Source organism: Ursus arctos, unplaced genomic scaffold (genome assembly GCF_023065955.2).
Source record: "Ursus arctos isolate Adak ecotype North America unplaced genomic scaffold, UrsArc2.0 scaffold_2, whole genome shotgun sequence".
NCBI lineage: Eukaryota > Metazoa > Chordata > Mammalia > Carnivora > Ursidae > Ursus > Ursus arctos.
Window position 1 is genome coordinate 90,687,045 of NW_026622874.1, and position 24,716 is coordinate 90,711,760.

Here is a 24,716-nt window from a genome sequence, read left to right on the forward strand (position 1 = left end):
AAAGCTTAACTCTCTCAATGCAGGGTACCTGGAACAAGTTATCATAGATTTCCTAACATTCATTCATTCAGGCATGAATCTAATAGACACCTTTGGAGCCATGTGCCAAGCACAGTTCTACACACTTGGGACACAAAGCGGAGCACATCAAAGATCTGAGCTCCATAAAGCTTGCAATCTAGTGAGGGCAAGGTCGAGAAAAATAATACTCATAATAAATAAGTAAGTTCTATGGCATGCTAGAGGTCAGCAGGAACTTTAAAAAAAAAGGGGGGGGGCAGCAGAACAGCACAAGGAGAAATGAGAGATGGGAGCAAGGTGGAGGTCTAAGTTACAGGCCAAGTTTCAACATGCTGGGTCCAGATCTTTTCCTTCTGTTAAATTCCAAACAGATGAATGACAAGTATATTCACTGTAATAAGATATTCACGGGCTTTTTAATTGCAGGGCTTTACAAAGAAATCCTATGCAAATTCCATCGAGGAGAGAACCCAGCCGGACAGCAGAGGAAGAGCCTGCAGTCCTCAAAAGGGAGTGATTAGAGGAGGTGGGGAACGGCCTCACCATCCCCTTTCACTCATGCAGCCCAGATGGCCATTACATCATGACGGCACGGTGCCTTTCATTCCACAAAGGGGGATCCAGGGTAGATGAGGGGCTGATGGAAAGTATGGAGCAGTGAGGGGTACACAAGTGAGACAGGATGCAATGATCAGGCTTTGACTACAGTGGGCGATCTATACTGGGTGTCTGTCTGGTAGAACAAAAATGAGAACGTGGCAGAGGGAGGCAAAAGAAATTCAGTGAATTTTAAACCTTACAATTGTGTCCTGAGTGGTTTCCAACAAGCCTGCTTCCCAGGGGCTCAGGTATGCAAAGGTTCAGGACAAAGGGCAGTGGACACAGAGGCCCCGGCTGGGGGTCTCCCCAGCACCCGCTCTTTGTGGTGTGGACGAAGACGACATACCAGTTAAGTGGTTACTGTGTCCTCAAGGAACCCCGCCCCCCAACTCCAACTCCTGGCTGGGGTTCATTCATCTTAACTCTACAACAAAGTGGTTGGAATGCATCCCTGTGGCCAACTTGCATTTTTTCTACACTGGAATTCATTTTTTCAAACAAAATCTTAAGCAGAACACAGGACAACTGACCCTTGAACAACACTGGGGCTTAGGGCGCTGACCACCTGTGTGCAGCCAAAAATCCATGTGTAACCCTTGACTTTCCAGAAACTTAACTACTCTTAGCGCACTGGTGACCAGAAGCCTTACCGATACCATAAACAGCCAATGAACACATATTTTATATGTTATGTGTGTTATGTTCTGTATTCTTACAATAAAGTAAGCTAGAGAAAAATTGAAGATCATAAGGCAGAGAAAATACATTTACAATATTGTACTGTATTTATCGAAAAAGTCTGCATATGAGTGAACCTGTGCAGTTCAAACCCATGTTAAGGATCAACCATATACAAGCTACCTAACAGTGATGCTGATTTGGGCTGGGGGCCCAGCAAGAAGCCCATTCTGCATCTTTGTCCTTCCTCTTCCCCATCCTCCTCCTTAGAAGCATTTCTAAGGAAAGGAAGGGTCCCACAGGACATGGTCCTTCTCTCTTCTGGCCTCTTAACGATTCTCTGATGTACACGAAAGGTCAAAATGTATACAATGGAAATACTCACTAAGGAGATGACCTAATCTTAAGAACAAGTTAAGGAAAGAAGAAAAACTGGATGCAAGTGGGAACCAAATTCTCTGGCTCATGTCCAGAGTGGGTCAGCAAAGCATGAAACATTGTTCAACCTTTGGAGAAGGGAAAGCCCAGGGTCCCCCTGCCTAAAGAGGGCGACAAGCCACTGGCACATTGTCAAGAGTGGGGATGGGTGACTGCTTCTGCCACTCACCAGCAAAAGAAGCTTTAAATACACATTAAGGATGACAAACATGAAAAAACCAGAAGGCGCGGATGCCATGAACAAACCTTGATTCCGAGTTCGATATTTTCTCCCCCATACACATCCATCCCGGGGTCAAGAAGACCGATTTCACCAAAGAACTTCCTGTTGACCACGAAGGAGCAGCCGATCATGGCTGGCGTCCTGCAGGAGAGAGAAAGGAGTTAGAGTCAGCTGACGTATATATGATTCAGCCACGGGAAAGAAGGGAATCCTGCCATTTGCAACACCCGTGGACCTTGCAGGCTTTGAGTTAAGTGAGATAAGTCAGAGAAAGACAAACACCGTATGTTCTCACTTATATGCGGCATCTAAAAAAGCCAAACTCATAGAAACAGAGTAGGATGGGGGTTACCGGGGGTTAGGGGCTGGGGGAATTGGGGAGGGTCAAAGGGTCTAGACATGCAGTTCGAAGATGACTATGTTCTGGAGACCACGTATAGCATTGTGATTATTGTCAAGAATACTGTACCCCATTTTTCAAAGTTGCTAAGAGACTAGATCTTAAAATGTTTTCACTACAAGGTGAAATAATTATGTGATGTGAGGGAGGTGTTAGCTAACGCTGTGGTGGTGATTGTACTGCCATATACAAATGTATCAAGTCCACAGGTTACACCCACTGTTGGATGTCAATTACATCTCAATTAAGAAAAAAAAAAAAAGGAGGAGCTAAAGCCACTAAGGTGACAGTACCAGAAGCCCCTCTGCAGGCCGTTACCATCACAACAGGTGCTGGGTCTCACTCTGGCAAACCGAGAAACTTCCCTGAAGTTCTCATTTCCCGCATTCCCTCTCTCCAAGAAGCTCTGTTTTAGCTTCAGACAAATTATAGTAGCGGCAACCCGGCTTCTACGTAGCTAACACAGGATGGTCTCACGTGACCCAAAGGGTCTGCAAACATGGGGACAGTTCTCATGGCACGTCTGGCAGTCGCCAAGAAGCTCAGAGGTTAGGACCAAGAAGGCAGAAGACTCATCCAGGAGACCACTGGTGCCCGGGGAGAGACCGCCTGCCTCCGCCTGCTGAAAAGGGGGCCCAGCAGGAGAGACAGGAAGGCCAATAAAACTCTCCTGGGGCCACCAGGAAGCTAAGCTGTTCATTAGGTGGAATTTTCCTGAGCTGACTGGTAAACCACCGTGTCAGATCCTTGTTTGCTCCTAACTTTGCGCTTGACTTTCACCTTAATGTCCAGCTTTCCAACTCCATGGAACACCTCTTGGTACCCATGCGGTAGGGCTGCGGAGGGGCACACTAGGACAATCGGTGCTCAGCGCTGATCGGAGTCGTTGGAACGCTGGTGTTGCCACCGAGACCCGCCCTTGTGTGATGTTGATGGAATGCTCTGGATCCCAGATAAGTCCCTACAGAGCATCACCGTGCAAAGAGAGGCAAGGTGCTCAGAGGAGGGGCTCAAAGAAGACTGTTCCTCTGCCCTCTCATTGTGAGGCCCACCCACGTTTTCTCCAGAAATCCCATACCAATCACACCCCTGTACATGGGAGGTGGCTGTCTACAGGTGCCACGAGGGCCACACCAGGGAGAGGAGGCACTTCACTTGTTGATTCTCTCCTCCCAGCCCTGCACCCCTCAGAGACAGGCAGCTGACCCCTAGCATGGAAAAGCGCTATGTGAGCCCATCAGCCCCCCACCCCAGCCTCGGTTAACTGAACCGGGAATGAGCACCGAACCCAAATTGGGTCCATCAAATCATGTTTTTCCTGAAACTCGGAGTCAGGAGGGTGCTGGAAGTGAGAACCACGTGGTCTCCTTCATCTGTGGGACTCAGGGCGCCATGTTGGGGCACCTGCGCTGGCCCCCGTGTGCAGGTGCACGACTGTGCCAAGGAAAGAAGCAGATACATGGTGGCGGTGTGAGGCCTTGCTGAGGGACAGCCTGGTGACTCTGGCCTCCCATCAGCTGATGGGCCCGGCTCTGCCCTCTGCCCCCTGGGGTCATGCGAGAGCCCCCCGGAGCCTTTATGTTCTATCTCCTTGACTCAAACCGTGGGGAATAGGTTTCTGTTCCTCGCAACCGAGCAGTGATGAGAACACATGCCATCTCCTCCTACTTATGACCAGGGCGGGGGGTGGGGGGATGTGGGGATGTGTCATCACACAGCCAGAGAGCGAACTGCAGGGAAGAGCCATTCTGGGCGAGCTAAGTGCCGGGGTCCACCCAAGTGATAGAGAAATGCCAGCAACAGGAGGTGCAGTGTAGAGGAGGGGGGACCAGCAGGCAGTGCCAGGAACACCTCAGTTTTCTTGAGGGCAAGTGCTGAGCACATCAGGAAACTCTGGTACGCTGGAACCTTCTCCCCAAACCCTATGCATAGCATCCAGAAATTCCCACCATTAACATACACAGTAATAAAGATCCTGCCCGAAGACGCTGTACTTTCTAGCCCTTCAAGGGCAAGCGAGGCTGTTGAAATCAGAAGGCACCGGCCCTCAACACACACCCCCGAAGGGGTGGCTTCGGATCAAAGGAGGTCTCTTTGAGATTGGCTTGGGGCCCCCCTGCACCAGCATCACCAGGATGGGTTTCAGAAAAGGCAGACACTCCTGAACGCGGCCCAGAATCATGAAACCAGGTTTCCAGAGACGGGACTCGGGAGCTTGGCTCTGTAGCAGCAGACGCATCCCGTGGAGCCGTCGGCCCCTCGATCGCTCAGTGCCCGAGGGCAGAGAAGTTACCCCCTAGTTTCTTGTTTATGCCCAGGAGCTGGTGCCTTGTTGGCTCAGGGCAGGCACAGGCTGCCTGCTGGTGAACAAACGAGTGACTATGACACAGCTGGGTGGCCGCCTGGTGGGGAAGGGCTCCGTGATGTCTCAGGGACACACTGGCTGAACTGGCTCGGAACCAAGGACAGCAGGGAAGCGCACTGTAGCTAGGGCCTGGTACAGAGGAGGAGGGGGAGGAGGAGAGATGCAAGGAGGGGAGGGAGGAGGAGGAAGTGGTGGAGGGGTGAAGAGGACAGGAGAGGAGGGAGGGTGGGCTTTGAAGCGCCAACTTTCACTGTCAAGGAGGGCGGACAGGCTCCTTGTTCCTTCCAGATCCCTCTCGGATTGCCCTTTGGGAAACATCTTCCCTGTCAAGCAGCATGATATTTTAGTATAACTGGCTTTATCTGGATGATATTTCCCGCCTGCAGTGGCGAGGAGAGAAGAATTCACAGTAGGACTTGCCCTGGGTCCCCTCTCCGCTGGTCACAGCTCTGTTCAGCATATTCAACTCGGTTCCCTACCAGGAGCCCTAGGATTCCTCACCACGGAACGGAGAGGTCCCCAAGGGCCTCCTCATTGAAACCAGGCCGCAGCAGCTGGCTAGACTGGCACCGGGCCCCCGAGGAGGGGCAAAGCAGGCCCCGGTGGGCCTCCTGCGCAGGCCGCCAGAAGCTGAAGGTGAAGGGCGGGGGGCTGGCCCCAATGAAATGGAGACGTGGGACAAACACGTGACCATTATTGTTGGTGGTGGCCTAAAGGCCACGGGGAAAAACCTGCCACAGTGTCAAGAAGAGGGAACGCACCATCCCATGTCCTGGCTCTCTAGTGAGGTGGCACGTGACAGGGACAGTGGAAAAGAGAGGCTGGCATCGGCCTGGGGATCAGCCCCCAGGAAGTGGCCTCCCAGCTGAGCCAAGACGCCAGGGCCACAAGAGCAGGGGTCTGCAGTGCCAGGCTCCCGGCAGATGGCTCGCACCGAACCAGGGAACGTGGGGACTGAAGAATTAAAGCACGTGTCCGCACCCCCGGCTGGGCCAGCCAGCAGTTCTGGGGAGGTCAGTGGCACAACTGCTCTGCATTCTGGAACCATCGACTGGACAGATAATGAGCAGCTGCCTCTCTGCACAGGGAGGAGCAGGTCTCCACCACCACACCGTCTTCCCAGCCCTACCAGGGAGCTGCCGCCCTGGGGTGCAGGGTTGGCCAGACCCGTCCTTAGCCAAGCTTTGCCCCCACTTCCCCCTCTGGTCTCCCCGCACCCTGCCCAGCCTCACCAGCCCCAGCCCCAGCCGATGGCGCCTTGGGCTGACAAGAGCCTGGAACGGGAGCCTACAGCCTCATTCCTCAAACACGACTGCGGATACCACCATTAGTGCAAACATTTCAATTCAGAATCATTCAAAAACGATAATCATATTAAGGGATCTGCCCAAGTCTAATAGCTCTATTACAGAGGAGAAGCACAGAAATTAAAAATAATCACTTTTATTGTTGCTGTTGCACAGAATATATGCAACACACACAACAGTTCTGGCTGGGAGGGAGACGGAGGGAGAATTTCCACCACACGCAAAACCTTCTCCGTGTCCATGCTTCCTCTTCTCCTAAGTGCCAGACGGCCCACTGGGGGTCTCAATATTTCCGTGCCCCCCACCCAAACCCTTCAATGGCTCCCTATTCTCTCCTCAGTTAAGGACAGGCTCTCCCTCAGCTTCCCTGTTCTCCTCAGTACCTTCCCAGCCGTTGGCCCCACAGATTCCATGGCCTGGCTACTCTGAGCTATTCATCGTTCAGAAAGCCTGTCCCAATTTCTGCCTGCCCCCCTTCCTCCGAAACATCTTCCCAGAGACCACCTCCATCTATGCAAATCCTACCCACCCTTCCAAAGACATTTCTTTCTGAAAAAAATTAATGTTTTCTGGTACCAAACATGAATAGTAACCGAAAGCAGTGTTCCCACACCAACCTGTACAGGCACGTTCATAGCAACGCCATTCACAACAGTCAAAAGGTCGAAACAACCCAAATGCCCACCAATGGACGAATGGATACACAAAACGTAGTGTACCCACACAATGGGATATTACTCAGCCAAAAAGAGGGATAAAGTACGATATATACTGTAACACGGACGAACCTTAAAAACATTATGCTGAGTGACAAAAGCCAGACACAAAGAGTCACAGATTATCCGATTCCATGTACGTGAAATATCCAGAACAGGCAAACCCACAGAGATAGACAGCAGCTTAGTGGTTGTGCGGAACAATGGGGAGGGGGTAGTAGGGAATGACTGCTTCATGGGTACAGGGTTTCCACTCAGGGTGATGAAAACGTTCTGGAAGGTGAAAGTAATGATGGTTGCAGAACACTGTGAATGTGCTTAATGCCACCGAGTTGTACACGTAAGATGGTTAAAATGGTAAATTTTATATGTATTTTTACCACAATAAAAAATATGGGGCTGATGATAACAATCCTCAAGCTTGCTTTGATTTTTATGTTACGTTATAAACATGAACCCAAAATTTCCAACTGCCACTAGAATAGAAGATGGGAGACTGGAGGGGCGCCTGGATGGCTCAGTCAGTTAAGTATCTGGCTTCAGCTCAGGTCATGATCTCGGGGTCCCGGAACTGAGTCCCAAGTCAGACTCCCTCTCCCTCCGCCCCTCCCCCCACTCTTTCTCCCACTCTCTCTTGCTCTCGCTCACTCTCTCTCAAATAAATAAAATCTTAAAAAAAAAAAAAAGGTGGGAGAGTGGAGGGGAAGTTCTATCTCCATTCTTACTGTCTGTTCATGGAGACAGATTTTCTAGCACTCTGGAGAAAAGGTCCCAAAATATTTAAAGTTTTAGCCCAAACACCATATTTTCCATCTGGGATAAATGCTTGTATCACAGTGAGCACCATGGTCCTCACTCTAGAATGGGCGGAAACACATGGCCCCAGGGTTCAGGGAAAGCACACTAATCTAAACATCCTTCAGGGCAGTCATCCAACAATTGGTGACTCAGTTTCTTTATCTATAAACTGGGCATGAAGCTGCCCTGATGACCTAGTAGGACTGTGGGAAGAATCTGAGAAGATAATGAAAACAGAAGTGTTCTGTGCTCAATACACGTAAGTTATTACGGAGAAGCGTAAAAAAACAGTAGAAGGATGAAGGACTGAGGGGGAGGGATTCAGGCAAAGGAGGCAGAAGCTGGTGAGGAAGTGTCCTGGCAAATGATGTCACTCCAAGAAGCATTTCAGATCTAGAGTGAGACAGACAGAGGAGGTGGCCTGCATTCCAGGAGGAAAGGGAAATGAGAAAGTCCGGTAGGGCATGGCACAGAGGTGTGACGTCTGAGGTAAGTATTGGGGCAGATGTGGGAAAACACCCCAGGGAAGAGAGTGGGGCAGAGTGGCCCCAACAGAAATGCCTGTCCAGCCTGCACCGTCCAGCCCATCCTGAGGTCATCTCTCACTTCCACAACTGAGTGCGAAGTCTATGCCTCAGCTTGGACAGTCCAAGAAAATGTGTGTGCAATCCTACTTCCATGGCTCCTAGCACCTTGAACCATCATGTGAGGGCAGACCTTCCATCTGCGTGCCTTATCGTCACTGTAGAGAAGGGGTCTGAGGAGAGATCATGTATGTTCACTCATTCATTCATTTGTTCATCTGGTCAACAAGCATTATAAGGCCATGGAGGACACCTTTGTTAGGCTAAGTCCCAAAGACTTGAGGAGATAAAGGCACATGTGATCCTGTCCTAGTGAGCAAACAAATACTATTTTTTGTTGTTGTTTCTTAGTAAAGCTGTTTTCTGGTTGAAGTCATGGTGCCCCTTGTTATTATTGGTAAGGAAGGCCATTGGAGTGGGAAGAGATGCTAGAAAATGGAGACTCTGCTGGTCTGTGGCCTGTGGACTAGGTGGTGTGCTGTCTTCAGAAGGACGCCCCCACTGGGAGGGGTCTATCCACTGCCCCTTGCCCTCCTGATTGTGAATGACTGGGTATGGGCGTGTCACTGTGTGGCTGGCTGTCTTGGTCACCACAGAGGGCACTGGGGCTGCGGTGTCTCTTCCTTGCTTTGCCCTGCCTGCCTCATGACCTCCTGCTGCTTTCACAGGTCCCCACTGTCTCCTGTCCCCTGTCTCTGGTGGCCATGTCTCCAAATTCATGTGAGGCTGATGGCTCATGAGTCAGGGATCCAGGGCTCACCCTGTTTTTCTCTTTTCATGATTCCAGCTGGCCTGCACCTCATTGGGACTCACTGTTTCCCTCCGTCCTCAAACTCATTTCCATTGGTCCCAGCTCTGCCTCAGCTAATGTCCAGGCTTGTTTGCTGCTGAGCACCTTCTTTTTTTTTTTTTTTTTTTTTTTTAAGATTTATTTATTTGAGAGAGTTAGAGAGAGAGAGAGTGTGGGGGGAAGGGAGAAAGTAAGAGGGAGAGAATCTCAAGTAAACTCCCCTCTGAGCATGGAGCCCGACATGGGGCTCGATCCCATGACCCTGAGATCATGACCTGAGCTAAACTCAAGAGCCAGACACCTAACTGACTGAGCCACCCAGGCACCCTTGCTGAGCACCTTCTAATGCTTAGACCCCATTTGCAGGAAAAGCGTATAAAACTCTATGCCATCACTGGAGTTATCCTTGAAAGAATTTCTGCAAGTCCCGTTCTCAGGGCACAACCTGCACTGGGTATTTTGGTGATATTGTCAACTGCTTCAGCGTCAGGTAGCTTGTTTACTCAAAATGTACTTATTTCACTGCATTTGTTATGATAACGTATGCGTTGAGCGCTTTTACACCGCTTCCGAATACACAGAAAGGGTGTCTCATGTGGAGACACCTTCTCCAGCCATCCTCTGGCACAGATACTGATGTGCTAAAGGGCCCCAAAGACAGAGCAGGGATGGGAGAGGAGGACCTGGCGCATCGCCCAGGCCAACGACACCCCGTACCGAGAAAAAGGATGTGTCCGGTGCCGCTTTAGGACAATTCATAGTTATCCCTAATCCTCAAAGCAGCTCTCCTTGGTAGATGCTAGTAGCCCCATTTTCCAGCGGAGGAATCTGAGGTCAGAGGTTAGGTGAACTGGCCAACGGCAGACCCATGGACGCAAGATGGTGGTGTCTGAGCCCCACCCCCTCCCAGGTATCCTGCTGCCTTCCAAAGATCATCAAACCCAGGCAGCAGCTAAGAGCTCTCGCACTGGGTGGGATAAGTGGTCCCGCTTTGAAGATTTCTGGGAACTTGCAGCTGCTAAACACTAAAAATACAATTTGGGGGAAGGAGTTGGCTGGCTTGCATAGAATTCTCAACTGGCACAGTACAGTAATTTAATACTCAGAGTTCCATTTGCCTCTGCTATACATATAAATACCAAAAGGGTAAGTACCGCTGCCTTTTTAAAAATCAAACGCTGTATCCAGCACACAAATATCTCACAAGAAAATAGGGCCCAAAGGCCGGTGCTTCGTCTGTTAAATGGAGGTAGCACTTTCCCTTTTGTTGCCGAAGAGATCATTCGCGCTGAAACAACAACTTCTTCCAGATTGGGAAGTGAACTGTCTGGCCAAGAAGAGCCTTTTCTTGTGGAGGATGAAGGAAATGCTCATCTCTCTGGAGTGTGATTTGTCACAGATGCAGAAAATGCCAGTGGGGATTGAAGTTGCCAGTCCCAAACGCATTTCCTTGGCTGGCTGATTTTGCCTGGGCTTGTTTTATTAAAACAAAGACCATATCAAAACTCTCTAGTAAGATGTTCCCTACAAGCAATCTTCTCAGCATAACACTTTTGCTCTTTGCTAATCATATTTTCTGGAGGCTTTGGGAAACTGATTTGCAAATAATCCTTTGAAGACAATTTTTGTAAAAGCACAAAGTTTCTAAAGAAGTGGTAACACATTAAGCCATTATCAGCCATCAACGCCTCCTATGGATGTATATTTAAGTGTCTGGTTAGCTATCTCCTGAGATGAAACGGAGGGTGGGTAAATGTCTGGGGAAGAGAGAAAAGAGGAAAGGTCTAGAACAGGGATCAGCACACTCCGCCGCCTGTTTTTGTCCAACCTGAGAGCTAAGAATGCTTTTTACAGATGAACATATTGATTTGAAGATGAGAACACCAGCGAATGTTACCCCTCCCCCAACAAAAATGCCATTATCCTCATTAGTAGACATGAACTCCAAAAAACTGTCCTCATTATTATCACATTTTGGATTTCATCAATAAAACATTTGTGGAAATTGGTTTTTACTCTTGTTTATAGGTATCTACAGATAGCCTTGAATTTGCCTCTTGGATTGTAAAGCCTAAAATATTTATTATTTGGCCCTTTAGAGAAAAATTTTGCCGAACTCTGTTCTAGAACACAAGCCCTAGAGGGGAGTATAGACTTCATGTGGAGCGACATGGTACTGGGTAATGGGCAAAAAGGTAACTTTTAAAAGGACAGATAAGCGGCTTGGGGAGAGAAAGACTTAAAAGACGGATGAGTGTCCTTCTCGTTTGTAAAAGGGGAATAATAGGTCCCCTCCAGCCTCCAGGGCTGATGTGAGAACAAATCTGATGAAGTCTTCAGAGATGCACACTCGAAAGTGGCATCAGGCTAGCGACACACATTGCTCTGTAAAGAAAGGGAAGGGACACAGATTATGCCATCCCAAAATATGCCTCTTTGGTATAAGAATTATCTTGAACTGGTTATTTTAAGAAATAGCAGACAGAGGAGAAGCTCTGAAAACCTACCCTTTGGAAAGAGAAATTTACATTTATAAGGGAAAATCTCCATTTGTAAGGGTGCCTCCCTCTCTGTACCTGGAAGAGAAGGATGATGGTAAGTCTCTAGAAACCCTCATCAATGAAGAAGGCATCCACTTAAACCATCATAACAAAACTTACCCTTGTTTACTGTGCTTTTCCTGGCCACCCCCCAGTGACAGCCCCCTTCTCCCCACCATCTTTGTTTTGTCTTTAGCTGAAGATTGTGTTTCCAGTGGTGGCTTGAGCCATTTGGGGGAGTTACTCAGTTTTCCGTGGTCTTTCCCATGTATACAACAGGTATACATGTAAATTAAACTTCTGTTTGCTTTTCTCCTATTAATCTTTTTATTACAGGGAGGAATCTCAGCCAAGAAACTAGAAAGGTAAAAAGAAAATTATTTTTCCTCCCCTACCAAAGGAAGAGTACTGAGATGTGTGCATGGCAGAGAATCTTTGTGAGAAGGTCTGAGTGATGTGGGAAACAAAAGCAGAAGAAAATTATTAAATTTCCTTACTACCTACAGCCCACTCACAAGTCCTTGAAACAGCGAGAGTGATATTCCTCTAGGGACTCAACTGCCTCGATGTTAATACTTTGCTAAGGGCAAAAGGCAGTCCCAGCCTGAGCCCCCGCTCCACCCCCCCCCCCCCCCCCCCCCCCCCCCCCCGCAGGATCCTGTAAGTCTACTTTAACATATAAAAATTCCTTTGGAAACTTCCTTTATCTCCAACCCCCCCACCCAAGATACTTTTTGGCAATCATGCCCCAAGCATATGGCCCACCGATATACATCTGAAAGGTCTCATGACTCAGGTTTTATTAGATGGTAATAAATGACCTTCCCCCAACAACAGCTAGCCCCCTCAAGGTCCTGGAAACCTTGCTTCCGAAATTCCTTAGAGACTTACGCTATCCCTGACCCCCTCCCAACTTGAAAGTATATAATGGACCACTCCTCATGACCCCGGTGCAGCTCTTTCTGCCCACGGGTCCTGTCCCCATGCTTTAATAAACCACCACTTGGCACCAAAGACGTCTCAAGAATTCTTTCTTGGGGGGCGCCTGGGTGGCACAGCGGTTAGGCGTCTGCCTTCGGCTCAGGGCGTGATCCCGGCGTTATGGGATCGAGCCCCATATCAGGCTCCTCCGCTATGAGCCTGCTTCTTCCTCTCCCACTCCCCCTGCTTGTGTTCCCTCTCTTGCTGGCTGTCTCTCTCTCTGTCAAATAAATAAATAAATAAAATCTTAAAAAAAAAAAAGAATTCTTTCTTGGTCGTCGGCTCTGGGCTTCACCCCACCTCACCTCACCGATATCCCACAACCTCATCATGAGGACATCCTATATAAATGCAGGGACCCTGGGATAAAGTACAGTTAGAAGTACATGAGAATAAGCAGGCAGAGCGGAAGTGAGCAGGACAAGATGACGCCAAAGGTGAGCTTAGGGCAGATAACGTATACTTAGTACAGGTGTGCTGTAATGCAGCACAGGCTTTCTGGCAGTCACTGCAAACAGAGTTACTGGAATTTTCTGCAGTACCTAAAAGATTTTTAAAAGAAGTACAGATACTTGGCCTCAAAGACCCAAAAGATATTTATCCACCGAGTAGCTTGGTGAACCGTCTCCTTGAAACCTTGCTTCGGTTATACAACAAGCTCCACAAATCTGTTTCCTAAAACATCCCTCAGCATTGGCTCATAGCATTTCCCCAAGTATGGTAAGATGAGGACAACTGTTTGCAAGGCCACACTGAGGTCAGAGTAAGAACACAGCTTTTGGATGGCCTTGCTTATTTACGGGTTAGATGAGTAGTAAAGTAGTTATAAGAAAGTAGACAGATAAAACATGTATTTTGAAATATAGGACTATGCTTTTCTATTCTGGAGTCACTGTTTCATCCAGAGGCAGTCATAGCTTTGAGATGAGTAAGACTGTCAGAACTAGGATGAAAAGAAGCAAAGAAGTGTTAATTTTCAGTTGTGACTATAAAGCCAACTCTTGAAACTACTGAAATTGTCTTGAAGCCAGGATGTCAAGTGCATTAGCCATGCATGGAAGAAAAGTGTTTTCTAAATCTGAACCTCCTTTGAAGTATCAGGCAAAGATAAGACGAGGTCACTACCTGGCCATGGGTCTCAATGCTGGCTCACTCTGGGATCCACCTGGGGAGTTTTGACAAACTAGCTGTGCTGGGGATCTCTCCCAGACACTCGGATTCAATTGCTCTGCATCCATATTTGATTCAAAAGTACAACCAGCACCTGGGTGGCTCATTTGGTTAATTTCAGCTCAGGTCATGTCTCTGGGTCGTGAGATTGAGCCCCACATCAGGCTTCACACTTGGCGCAGAGTCTGCTTGAGATTCTCTCTCTCCCTCTGCCCCTCCCCCCACTAGCACATATGCGTGTGCTCTCTTACATAAATAAATAAATAAAATCTTTATTTTTTTTTTTAAGATTTTATTTATTTATTCGACAGAGATAGAGACAGCCAGTGAGAGAGGGAACACAAGTAGGGGGAGTGGGAGAGGAAGAAGCAGGCTCATAGCGGAGGAGCCTGGTGTGGGGCTCGATCCCATAACGCCAGGATCACGCCCTGAGCCGAAGGCAGACGCTTAACCGCTGTGCCACCCAGGTGCCCCTAAATAAATACAATCTTTAAAAAAATAAAAATAAAAGCAATAAAACCCCAGCAGCTTCAGGGAAAGAACTTTGCCTCCCCCTCAAATGCCTACATTTACACTGGAAATGAGAGCCTGTACCAGGATGAGAGCTATTCACAGAGATTCCTCTTTACCTAAAAAAATTGTATCTGTATAATAGGGCAACCTTTGTTTTCCAAATATCTCCTCTTATCTTTCTGCTAATGGTCTTCCTCCCTTTGTATCCTCAGACCTCCTATGCCTCTCCTTAGCTCATATAAGCCTCATGTTGCCTAATGTCTTTAGAATTTCATGTCTGTGTGGGTTTCCCATAAGTATAAAACTAAATTTGATTTTCTCCTGTTAATGTCTCGTTAATGTGATCCTTAGAGCAGCTGGAAGGATCTCGAAGGGCAGAGAAAATTTCTTCCTCCCCAGTACTGCCTACCACTCTACAGGAGGGAGAATGTCTTGCAGAATACGCCCAGGCAGTGGGGCAGAGATGGTTGAGGGATGTTTACGCAGGCAGAAGACTGAGTATAGTGCTCCCAGTGCCCACAGCTAGCTCTTGGCTTACAGGAAATCCTGATGCTCCCTCATTTGCCAGGGGAGTGGTGGCAAAAGGCTAAACTGATTGGATCAAGGGAGTCAGGGGCCTGGAGGGCACAGAATGGGTGGATATTATGCCTGGAGTTCAGGATCAGGACCAAGGACATCAGCAATGAACACACAGTGGGTAAAACTGGAGATGGCAGGTATGCGACACATTACCATGGGCCAGGAAGGTTACAGAGGACAGCCTGCAGCCCAGACACCTCTCCCCATCACCACTGTACAACGCCAGCTCCCACTTGCTCCTAGGAGCTCTTCAAGGGGGGGAAGCAGGAGAGGAAGATCCTTTGAGGAAAAAGAACAGCCCTTACAGAGAATAGCCTGTGTCATCATGATTTAACTGAGCAACTGACTGCGGAGAAATGGAGTTTTAAATTGAAAGAAACTGAATTCCCTTGAGATGACAAGATTAGTTTTCTTTCTCATCATCAGTGAAAATGGGGGCTAAAGATCAAGTTGAATTCAAATACAGAAAAACAAAGTCAACGTTTTCCACATCTGACTTGCAAGTACAATTTAAAACCTGCTACAGGTTTTGGAGTACTTAGAAGAATGAATGGACTCTAAGACACGAATAGAAAACAAGGAGGAGAAAAGAACAAAGGAGTCACATAAGAAAAACAACTTTTCTGGAAAGTAATTCGGCAAAATGTCTCATGAATCTTAACAGTGTACAAGTACATAGAAATTCCATGCCCACGAATTTATCTTAGAGAATAATAATGATTTCTGCCTCTGAGAATGTTGGATTGTGTGATTTGGACAACTTTCCAGCTGAAAACAATGAAAGAAACTGGAATTAAATTTTTTTAAATCTTAATAAAACCATTAAAGATGAACAAAATATAAACTATTGAGTTGAGATCTGGCTACGATTGGAATAAAGGGAATCCCAGCACTAGGTTTGCTTCTGCTCAGAGTTATGTACCAGTGGGGGGGGGGGGGGGGGGCTGCCTTTATGGCAACCTCAAAAGACCAGGAAGCTACAAGTTAGACTTAGGGCCCACCATGACCGGCAACATGATAAAACACCTTCCATTTTTGGCTAGGAAAATGAAAGGCTGACCTAAGAGTAACAGTCTACTGGAAATCAACCTGCCCTCCCACAGGATACAAGTCCACTTCATTTCATTTGAGTAGCCCAGGGAACTTCAACTCTTAAATTCTGATTAAAGGGATCAGGGTTACTGGTACTCCCATGCTCCTGACAGAAGTAAACAAAAATTCTGCCTAGAGGCAGATAATATCATCCTAGGTTTCAAATTCTTTTAGTAAATAATTTTTCAAATACACTCTCCAACACATAATCAAAGATAATCAGAAGCATCAGAGTCAAGATGTCAAAAGACCCATAGAAAAAGAGACAACAGAAGGGTTTTAAGCAAGATTGAAAATTTCAGCGGGAAACTGGAGCTATATAAAAAGTGAAACAGCAGGTTTTAAAAAAGAGAAAATCTAGAATTGAAAAGTTAAGTAACTAAAATTAAGAGCTCAATGGGTAGTTTAATAACAGATTAGACACATAGGCAGAAAGCATTATTAACGTGGAAGATAGGTCAGAAGAAACTTTCAAGAACAAAGCCCAGAGAGACAAAAAGGTGAAAAATACATAAAAGAGGGTAGGTTATATAGAGAATACGGTAAGGTCTGACATGGGTTTGTGAGATTCTGGGAGAGAAGAATAAAGGGCAGAGGCAATATTTGAAGAGGTAATGGCTGAGAATGTCCCAGAACTGAGGAAAGACATCAATGTACAGATTTGAGAAGCTCAACAAATCTCAAGCAGAATACATAAAAAGAAATCCACACCTAGACACGTCACTCTGGGAAAAAAACCAAAAAACCCCAGAGACATAATCTTATAAAAGCCGGATGGGGAAAGAAAAAGAACTAATCAAAGATTCTTAAAAGTTTTTGTGTAAGAAATTTAATCAAAACATTATTTGTCATAGAGAAAAACTAATAACCCGAATTTCCACCAACTGAGATACAGTTAAATATATTCTGGCATATCCCCAAGATAAAATGTATGGTGCTATTAAAATATCATTTAAAAAAATACTGAATGATGTAGGAAAAGTTTTATTTAAATATATAATACCAGCAACCATCGTTCTCAATTTCGAACTGGTGCAGGACCCATTTGAGCTAGTACTTGTTTTGTATATATCACATTCTAATTCTATTTTTAAGTATGTTGGACTTTATGCACTGAAAGACAGGTAAGAGATGGCTTTATAGTCACACATGGTATTAAGTGAGCGGGGTGAGTATACAGCTGAGAAAGCCACATATTCTTTTTCAGATGCTTCTGTGGAGAACCTACCAAGCTTTTGCTCTACACTTCTTTTTCTGTTTTCCCAGAAGACCCATGAGACAGGATGTGTTTCTTTCTCCTCCAAAATTCTCCCAGGAGTTTGGCATTTCCCCATCCCCTCTTGGGTCTGGCATATAACAAGCTGAGATGACAGAAAAGGGTTTTTTTTTTTTTCCTAGCACAACTCAAGGAGAAAAAGAAATACTCTTTTACTATAATAAGATATATTAATTCGTATAACATATTATTATCAGATTGACATTAAGATCCTTTCTCATGGTCTTATAGATGCTTGGCCAAGAAGCTTTTGAAGGACAATCTCCTTCAATCACCTTCTCAACCCACACAGGTCTAATAGCTTCTGGAATTCCACTCTGGAGTTAAATCAACAAAGGATTAGGTGCCCAGAAGGACTGACAAGTCTGGTCAAGAAGACTTGCGGGAACTCACGGGAATAACAGCAAGACATGAAACACGAACTGTACCATCCCTGCCCTCCTGGAAATAACGGCATGAGGATGGAATTAAACATGGAGGTCACATGGTTATGAGAGGCCAGCCAGAGGCTACTAAGGGATTTCACCCAGAACTCCCAGGAGCTCAAAAGCAAAGCCACTTCTCACACACCCTCACATTCACTCCCTGGCTCAGAGAAAGAAACTGCCAATGTTGTCAGTTACTTCCTTAGAAGGCTGATTAGTTGATAATTACAAGGAGATGTAACATATGTCATTAAGCGATCCTCTACAGGAACCGGACTTTGGCTGCCTTTCTCTTAATGACTTCATTCCTTTCTAACAGTGTCTACTGTAAGGGAGAGGAGACAGGTCACTGAGTCTAAGCACAAGTAGACCAGTTGGCTCTTCCTCAGAACGTCCTCCAATGCCCTGAATGCTTTCTCTCCTTTGCTTCCAAGTGCAGAGACTTTCCAAAGGTCATGACCATGTCCAATTTCAAGGGATCCCCAATACCTACCTGATGAATTTCAAACTTCTAGGCAATACTCATTCAAGGCTCACTGAGATCTGGCCCTTCCTTTAGCTTTCCAAATTTCCTTTCTAGAATCCCCTCCCTCTCTGAATCCTTTGCTCCACACTCAAAGACCAAGATTATTTGTGCTTCATCCCCTGTGTTTAGAGCGTCCCCTGCTATCTCCTATTCAATTCCTTATATTTTATGGGGTTACCCTCAGCCCAGCTGCCTCCACGAATCCTTCGACTAGCTCAGCACAGTAGTGCTCAACGTCTAGAGAACGTGTTGTCTGTCGCACTCCTTTGGCAAGTGTGTTCTTCTGCTTTTCATTGTCCTGTGTCTCCCCACCCCTTACCTCCAGGCCCCAGGGGTGGGGAAATGGCCATATTGCTCTTTTCCCAGTCATGGGCATTCGGCAGTGGGAGAGCTTGGGCAGCACAAATCAGCAGCAGAGCATACTTCTGCCTTTAATAGATATGACGACTGCACTGCCTCTCCACCATCCACACTCATCAAATTGGGTCCAAAAGAGCAGAATAATTCTGTCACTGGGAGATTTGAGAAGAGGCCAGGAGGGAACAAGCTACTGAGAACAGCTTTGACTCATGATGCATTGGGAGCAGCTGGGGGGGAGGAGGGAGCTTGGCAGAAGGAAGCCGGGGAGATCAGGCATGAGGCTGGCCTTTTGTACAGGGCTGGGTTATGCCTGGCAGCCCTGCCAGGTTCAGAGTTTGGAAGACAAAGCTCCAAATATTTTCCAGCGAAGAGATCAGAAAATCCAAGTTAAGTCAGAGTCAAATCCAGACCCAAAGAGTCAGAGTGAAAATCAGATCAGAGGCATGTTTACATAGGACTGACTGGGCCGCTGTGATTTCACCTGGTTTTTATCGCTCAGGGGTACATCTCCCCATGTGCCCAGTATGAGTAGGCTCTGATGCCCGGCTTGAGGGGCAGGGATTGCTGGGCCATTACATTCAGTTTTGCCACCAACCCCATCATAGTTCAGTTGTATTGAGTGCTTGGTAAGTCCTAGGCACTGTTCTAAGCATTTCTATACATTATTTCACTTAATCCTTTCACTTAATCCAATTTATGAGGAGGTACTATTAATATCCCCAACTGAAAGATGGGAACACTGAGGCACAAAGGAGGTAAATCCTTTTCTCAGCAGCAAATCACCAGTAAGTATGTAGCCAAGACCCGAACCCAGGCTCTCCCAGACAAAGCCCATGGAGGTTTCTCTGCCCCCCACCTTCCCCACCAGTATGTGTCACCTTTGGGTGGGTCCTCATGCTGGCCTCAGGGAGAATCACACTATTGGGAGTGGTCCACAGTACCTACATGGGTCTGGTCCTCCCTTGTCACATGCAATCCTTCAGGCAGATTCTTCCTGTTCTAGAATCCAGTACTTGTCTCCAGAGAATGTGTATCTTCCCAGCTCTGGTAGCCTCCATTCCTCCTGCTTCAGCTGGACCCACTGCCTCCTGTTCTTTCTCTGAGACACTAGCCCTGCTGAGAGTCACAGCCTGTGCCTTGAGTCTGTGCGGCCAAGGCTCTGGGGAGTGAGGTGTCCCTAATACCACTCTCAGGTTTGATCATTTACTAGGAAGATTCACAGGACTCAGTATAAGGTCTTATTCATGTACTATGATGGCTATGATTTATTACAGCAAAAGGACAGAAGGAAGTCAGCATAGGGAAGGGGCACAGAACAAAGTTGGAGAAACCAAGCACAAGCTTTCAAGATCCTCTCCCATTGGAGTCAGATAGGATGTCCCCCAGCAAAGAGCTGAGACAACACATGTGAAATGCTGTCTATCAGGAAGGCTCATCAGAGACTCAGTACCTAGGGTTTTTATTGATTATGGGGGTACCTTCTGCCTAGCATGTACCAAAATTCCAGTCTCTCAGAAGGAAGGCAGGTGCACAGCATAAACCCCATTGTACAATTTGGGTGAAGGGAGCCGCTCTCATCAGAAGTCCAAGATGCCAGCCAAGGGTCCACCTTGTCAGTGGGCCTTTTAAAGAATAAATCTTTAAGCCTGATATATTCACTGTTTTTTGCACGTAGTCCAAATAGACAATATACACCCCAACAGAGTCCCCTCTCCTTTCCATTTGTGCCAGATTCCACACTTCCAAACATGCCCATTTTATTAGAGTCTCATGTTAACCCCGTACAGGAGGCAAGCAGGAATCAGTCCCTTCACAGAGCAGCAGGTCAAGGCTGAGGGAATTCTTGACTCTAAGTCACCAAGAAAATGATGGGGAAAGTTGAACCCTAAAACCAGCCAGTCTCCTTCACCTTGACAAAGGAAGGCTGGCTGCCATGGCCATAGCACAGGGTGGAACCCAGAGAAGCCATGTGCACAAAGGCATAAGAAAAGGCTGTTGTTGCTGATGTCATCTGGGGGTAGAGTGAGACAGGGATGTGTCTCCACCACTCAAGAAAACAAAAAGAGAAGCAGAACTCCCGGTTTCCATGAACTTCTGACTCTTCCACGTTCCTCCCCATTAAACCAATTCACAGAATACCAGCACTAGCAGTGTCCTTAAGAAATCACTGTGTACAACTCATTTCTTTCTTTGAAAAAGAGGGAAAACAATTAGCTTCAGCCCCTATTGCATATGGCTAATAACCTATTGTTTAGAAAAGACTCAGGAATGGGTAATGAAAGCCATTATGTGAGATAGCTTTTATTGTGCTTCCTTTATCGTTAGAAAATTGCCTTCATTATCAGTGAAAACAGTGATGGTGCCTCCTTCCTCAGCTTGGGTTTCTCTCCTGCTGTAGGCTCAGGCCAGGGACCCCGTTCTAAGTTTGAGACAGAATTCAAGAAAAAGAAAAAGAAAATAAAACTCTCAGCTCTTCTATTGTTCAAGGGCAGGCAAAGGTACCCCAATGTGGACAAGTGGACCCATGAGAAGGTTTCTGAGGGAAGGATAATGGCCCGACCATGAGTAGGGAGAGTGCCCCATCCAGCAGTGCCATGGCTGATTCTTTCTGGGTTTGAGTTTCTTTACCCCTACAGTGGGGAGACGATGGGGAACAGCTACCATTGATGGACTGCTTCCTCTAGGGCAGGCGCGAGGCCATGACCTTGACATTTATCTGTCATTCTATCTGATTCTCACAGCAATGCTTTTAGATTAGTAGTACCTGCTTTCGAGAGTTGGGAACACTGAAGTTCAGAGAACGTGGGTGCGCGCTCTCATGCAGCAGAGAAGCTACCATCCTGGGTCTCCCTGACTCTCAACCCAGTGATGGTGTAGGCTGTCTGCACTCAGAAAATCTGCTCTAAGCACAAGTTACAGGGAGACCCAAGGAAACCTGCCTGTCTCCTCTTGAGCTCTGGGCATGAAAAAAGCATCCCCTGGAAATTCATAACTTGCCCCTAAGTGGGTGTGAGATTTTAATTTACGTTGGCTGCAGGGTCAGGAAACACCACGCCTAGAGATTTACATGAAACACAGCCCCCAGGTGATGACACCCAGGAGGGACTGGCAAAGGCAGATGCAAAACCTCCCCATGTAGCATTGGGGTGTCAACTACACTTCAATTAAAAAACCAAAACAAACGGGGCGCCTGGGTGGCTCAGTCGTTAAGCATCTGCCTTCGGCTCAGGGCGTGATCCCAGTGTTATGGGATCGAGCCCCACATCAGGCTCCTCCGCTATGAGCCTGCTTCTTCCTCTCCCACTCCCCCTGCTTGTGTTCCCTCTCTCACTGGCTGTCTCTATCTCTGTCAAATGAATAAATAAAATCTTAAAAAAATTAAAAAAAAACAACAACTAAGAACCTTCACTGGAGAGATCCACATTCGACTCAGAATCCCATCTAAAATTATAAACATAGGAGGGAACAATCCACCGTAAGTGAGAGTCAGCAAATACAACAGAATTAGGACCCCCAAGAACTTGCGGTAACAGAACTATCAGAGCTCATAAAATAAAAAAATGTTCAAAATGGGAAGAGACCTTAAAAACCGGGCTCAAAACCCTAAGTATGAGACCCTATGAAAAATAAACAAGCAGATGTGAAAAATAACAACGCAAAACTTCTGGAAATGACAACTATAGACTTTGGCATTTAAAACACAGCAGGCAAGTCAAATAATACATTAGGCATAGCTGAAGAGCAAAATGGAGTGAGCAAAGGCATAGATGGATGAAACTGCCCTTAGTGCATATAAAGGGATGGAAAATAGGCAAGAGAGATGAAGAGACATGAAAGCTGGATCCTGCCATGCGAACATGGGCCAGCAAGGTCTTCGAGCCTGGGCAATTTCTCCCTGTTGTGAAGAGCGGAAATTACTAAATGTTTTATATTTGAATAAAGCTCTATAATTGATAAATAAAGCTTTCAAGGTAAATGCATAAAATTCATCTGATCCATAAAGAATCCATGTAATGGAGACGCGTGTACTTAATTACCCGTCTTACGGATGGACAAATGGAGGCGCAGAGACATTTAAGGGACCTGCACAAGATCAAACAGCTCATTGACGATGACACTGAAAGTCAAAGGGAATCTTCCGAATCCGAGAGCCTTCCATTACTACTACATCCCCCCTTGATGAATATTTTTAGCAGAAGAGAGATGCTGTCTTGGTGCGTTTGGGCCGCTATAACAAAATACCTAAGATGGCTTACGAACAACAGAAATGTATTTTCTCACACTTCTGAAGGCTGGAAGTCTGAGATCAGAATGCATGGTGGGGGGGGGGCGCCTGGGTGGCACAGCGGTTAAGCGTCTGCCTTCGGCTCAGGGCGTGATCCTGGCGTTATGGGATCGAGCCCCACATCAGGCTCCTCCACTATGAGGCTGCTTCTTCCTCTCCCACTCCCCCTGCTTGTGCTCCCTCTCTCGCTGGCTGTCTCTATCTCTGTCGGATAAATAAATAAAATCTTAAAAAAAAAAAAAAAGAATGCATAGTGGGGTGAGGGCCCTCTTCTGGGTTGCAAACTTCTTTGTAGCCTCACAAGGAGGAAGGAGCAAAGGAGCTCTCTCAGACCTCTTTTACAAGGTCATTAACCTCAGCCATGGGGGCTCTGTCTTTATACTTAATCACCTCCCAAAGGTCCCACCTCCTAATACCATCATATTGGACATGAGGATTTCAGCGTATGAATTTGGGCTGATGGGGGGTGGGGCGTGGGGGACACACGGATTCAGACCATCGCAGATGCCAACTGGGATGCTAATGGAGTAAACTTGGCAAAATTAACCGAGTCTCCACAGTGTTAACTCAAGGACAGCCCCAAGCCGGAACCAGGAAGCAACTTCCCTTCCTTGGCAGTGGGGAGAGAACCCTCTTCCTGCTTAGGCAGAAATAGCTTACAGCTGCAGAGGATAAAAGACAGGACAGGCTGGGCTTGCACAAAAGGGGACCCGCTGGCTATACCCAGCTCTCCGAATGAACTCTTGCCACTCCGGACTTCATCATTTTTGGTGGGAGGGAGATAATGCATCATTCATCTCCTTCCTATGTTAAACTGGATGGGAACTATGCTGGGGTCAATTTCACAGGCAGGGCACAAAAAAATGAGCAACATTGCCAACCATGGGCCGAAACCATAACTCAACCATGGTCACTGAAACTCTTTGACCAAAGGACAAGGAAAAATGACATTCTTTTGGAGCGTGGGCTCTCTTTTTAAAAGGGCAAGCATTTTCTCCCCCTGGAGACAGTGAAACAAACTGCTCAGACATCTCGTTCTTGAAAACCCCTCCCACCCCAAACAGGCTTGATTTCTCTATTCTGATAGCTCAAATTTATAAGTTATTGGGATTCAACACATCTGCCAGGTGGGATCTTAAATCTGATGAGGCTCTGGATTCATTAACCTTGGCAGAAGGAGCCTGGGTAAATCTGCTTGCAAAATACCTGCTGTATATTTTAATTCTCAAAAGGGCAAGGGAAGTAGAATGCAGATCTCTGTATCCTGCTCCAGCGACATCCTTGACAATGTCAATAACCTTCTCAAGATTATCATTAGCTTTTATTAAAGAAGAGTGGCTTCTCCCAGAGACACAGCGCAATCAACAGCAAAGGGAGGTCTGTGGACTCCAGGCAAGCCTCGTTCTTCACTTTTCTCTTAGGCATTGACGGCTTTCCACCTTACACTGGACTGATTCACCTACGTGATCTCGTTCTCCGGCTCTTAAAAATGTGCCCATGTTTGAGTCCCCTTGTGTATCATCAACAGCAATTAACGCAATGTCTTTCATTTAGCAAGTACTCTCTAAATTCTTGCTGGGTAGCAAATGGATGCATGGGCCTGATTAGCACATTCTTTTCTTCGGTAACTCTTCGGCTTAAAGAAGTCTTCTCTGAAAAGGGCCTCCATGTGTATTCATAAGAGAGCAGCCATAATTCAGAAAGAACTGATGTGCAAGTCACCAAATGGTCTTATTGATAATTAGGTTGTCCTTTCCGGTCCTGTTTCGGATTTGCAGCTCAATCACGTTGGGTTCTCAGGAAGAATTCATAGAAAGTCAGAGCTGCACCTCCTCTCTTCTCACATCATCATGGGGTGCGTAAGAGTAAGCATAGGTCCACATTTCACAGGTAGAAGGGGACTGTGGTTGGGAACTGTGTGCGGCCAGGAGACCCAAGGACCCTCTCGCCTTACCACCTGGTGGCGAGTGGCCACTGGTCCTTTGGCACAACTCTGTCCTGTGACTTCAAGAATCCAGGGCAGGTGAGTGCAGAGTAGGGATTCTAAGC

At 46.9% G+C, this 24,716-nt stretch overlaps 1 protein-coding gene across 3 annotated transcripts in view; it reads right to left on the minus strand.

Moving 5' to 3' along the window:
- The window catches only part of GALNT17 (polypeptide N-acetylgalactosaminyltransferase 17), a 434,553-nt gene that overhangs the window by 110,858 nt on the left and 298,979 nt on the right, over positions 1-24,716 (minus strand). For all 3 annotated transcript variants that reach the window (XM_026515942.4, XM_044390214.3, XM_026515943.4), the window contains exon 6: positions 1,984-2,101. In XM_026515942.4, coding sequence (XP_026371727.1) covers positions 1,984-2,101 — 118 coding nt within the window. The remainder of the gene's footprint in view (positions 1-1,983; positions 2,102-24,716) is intronic.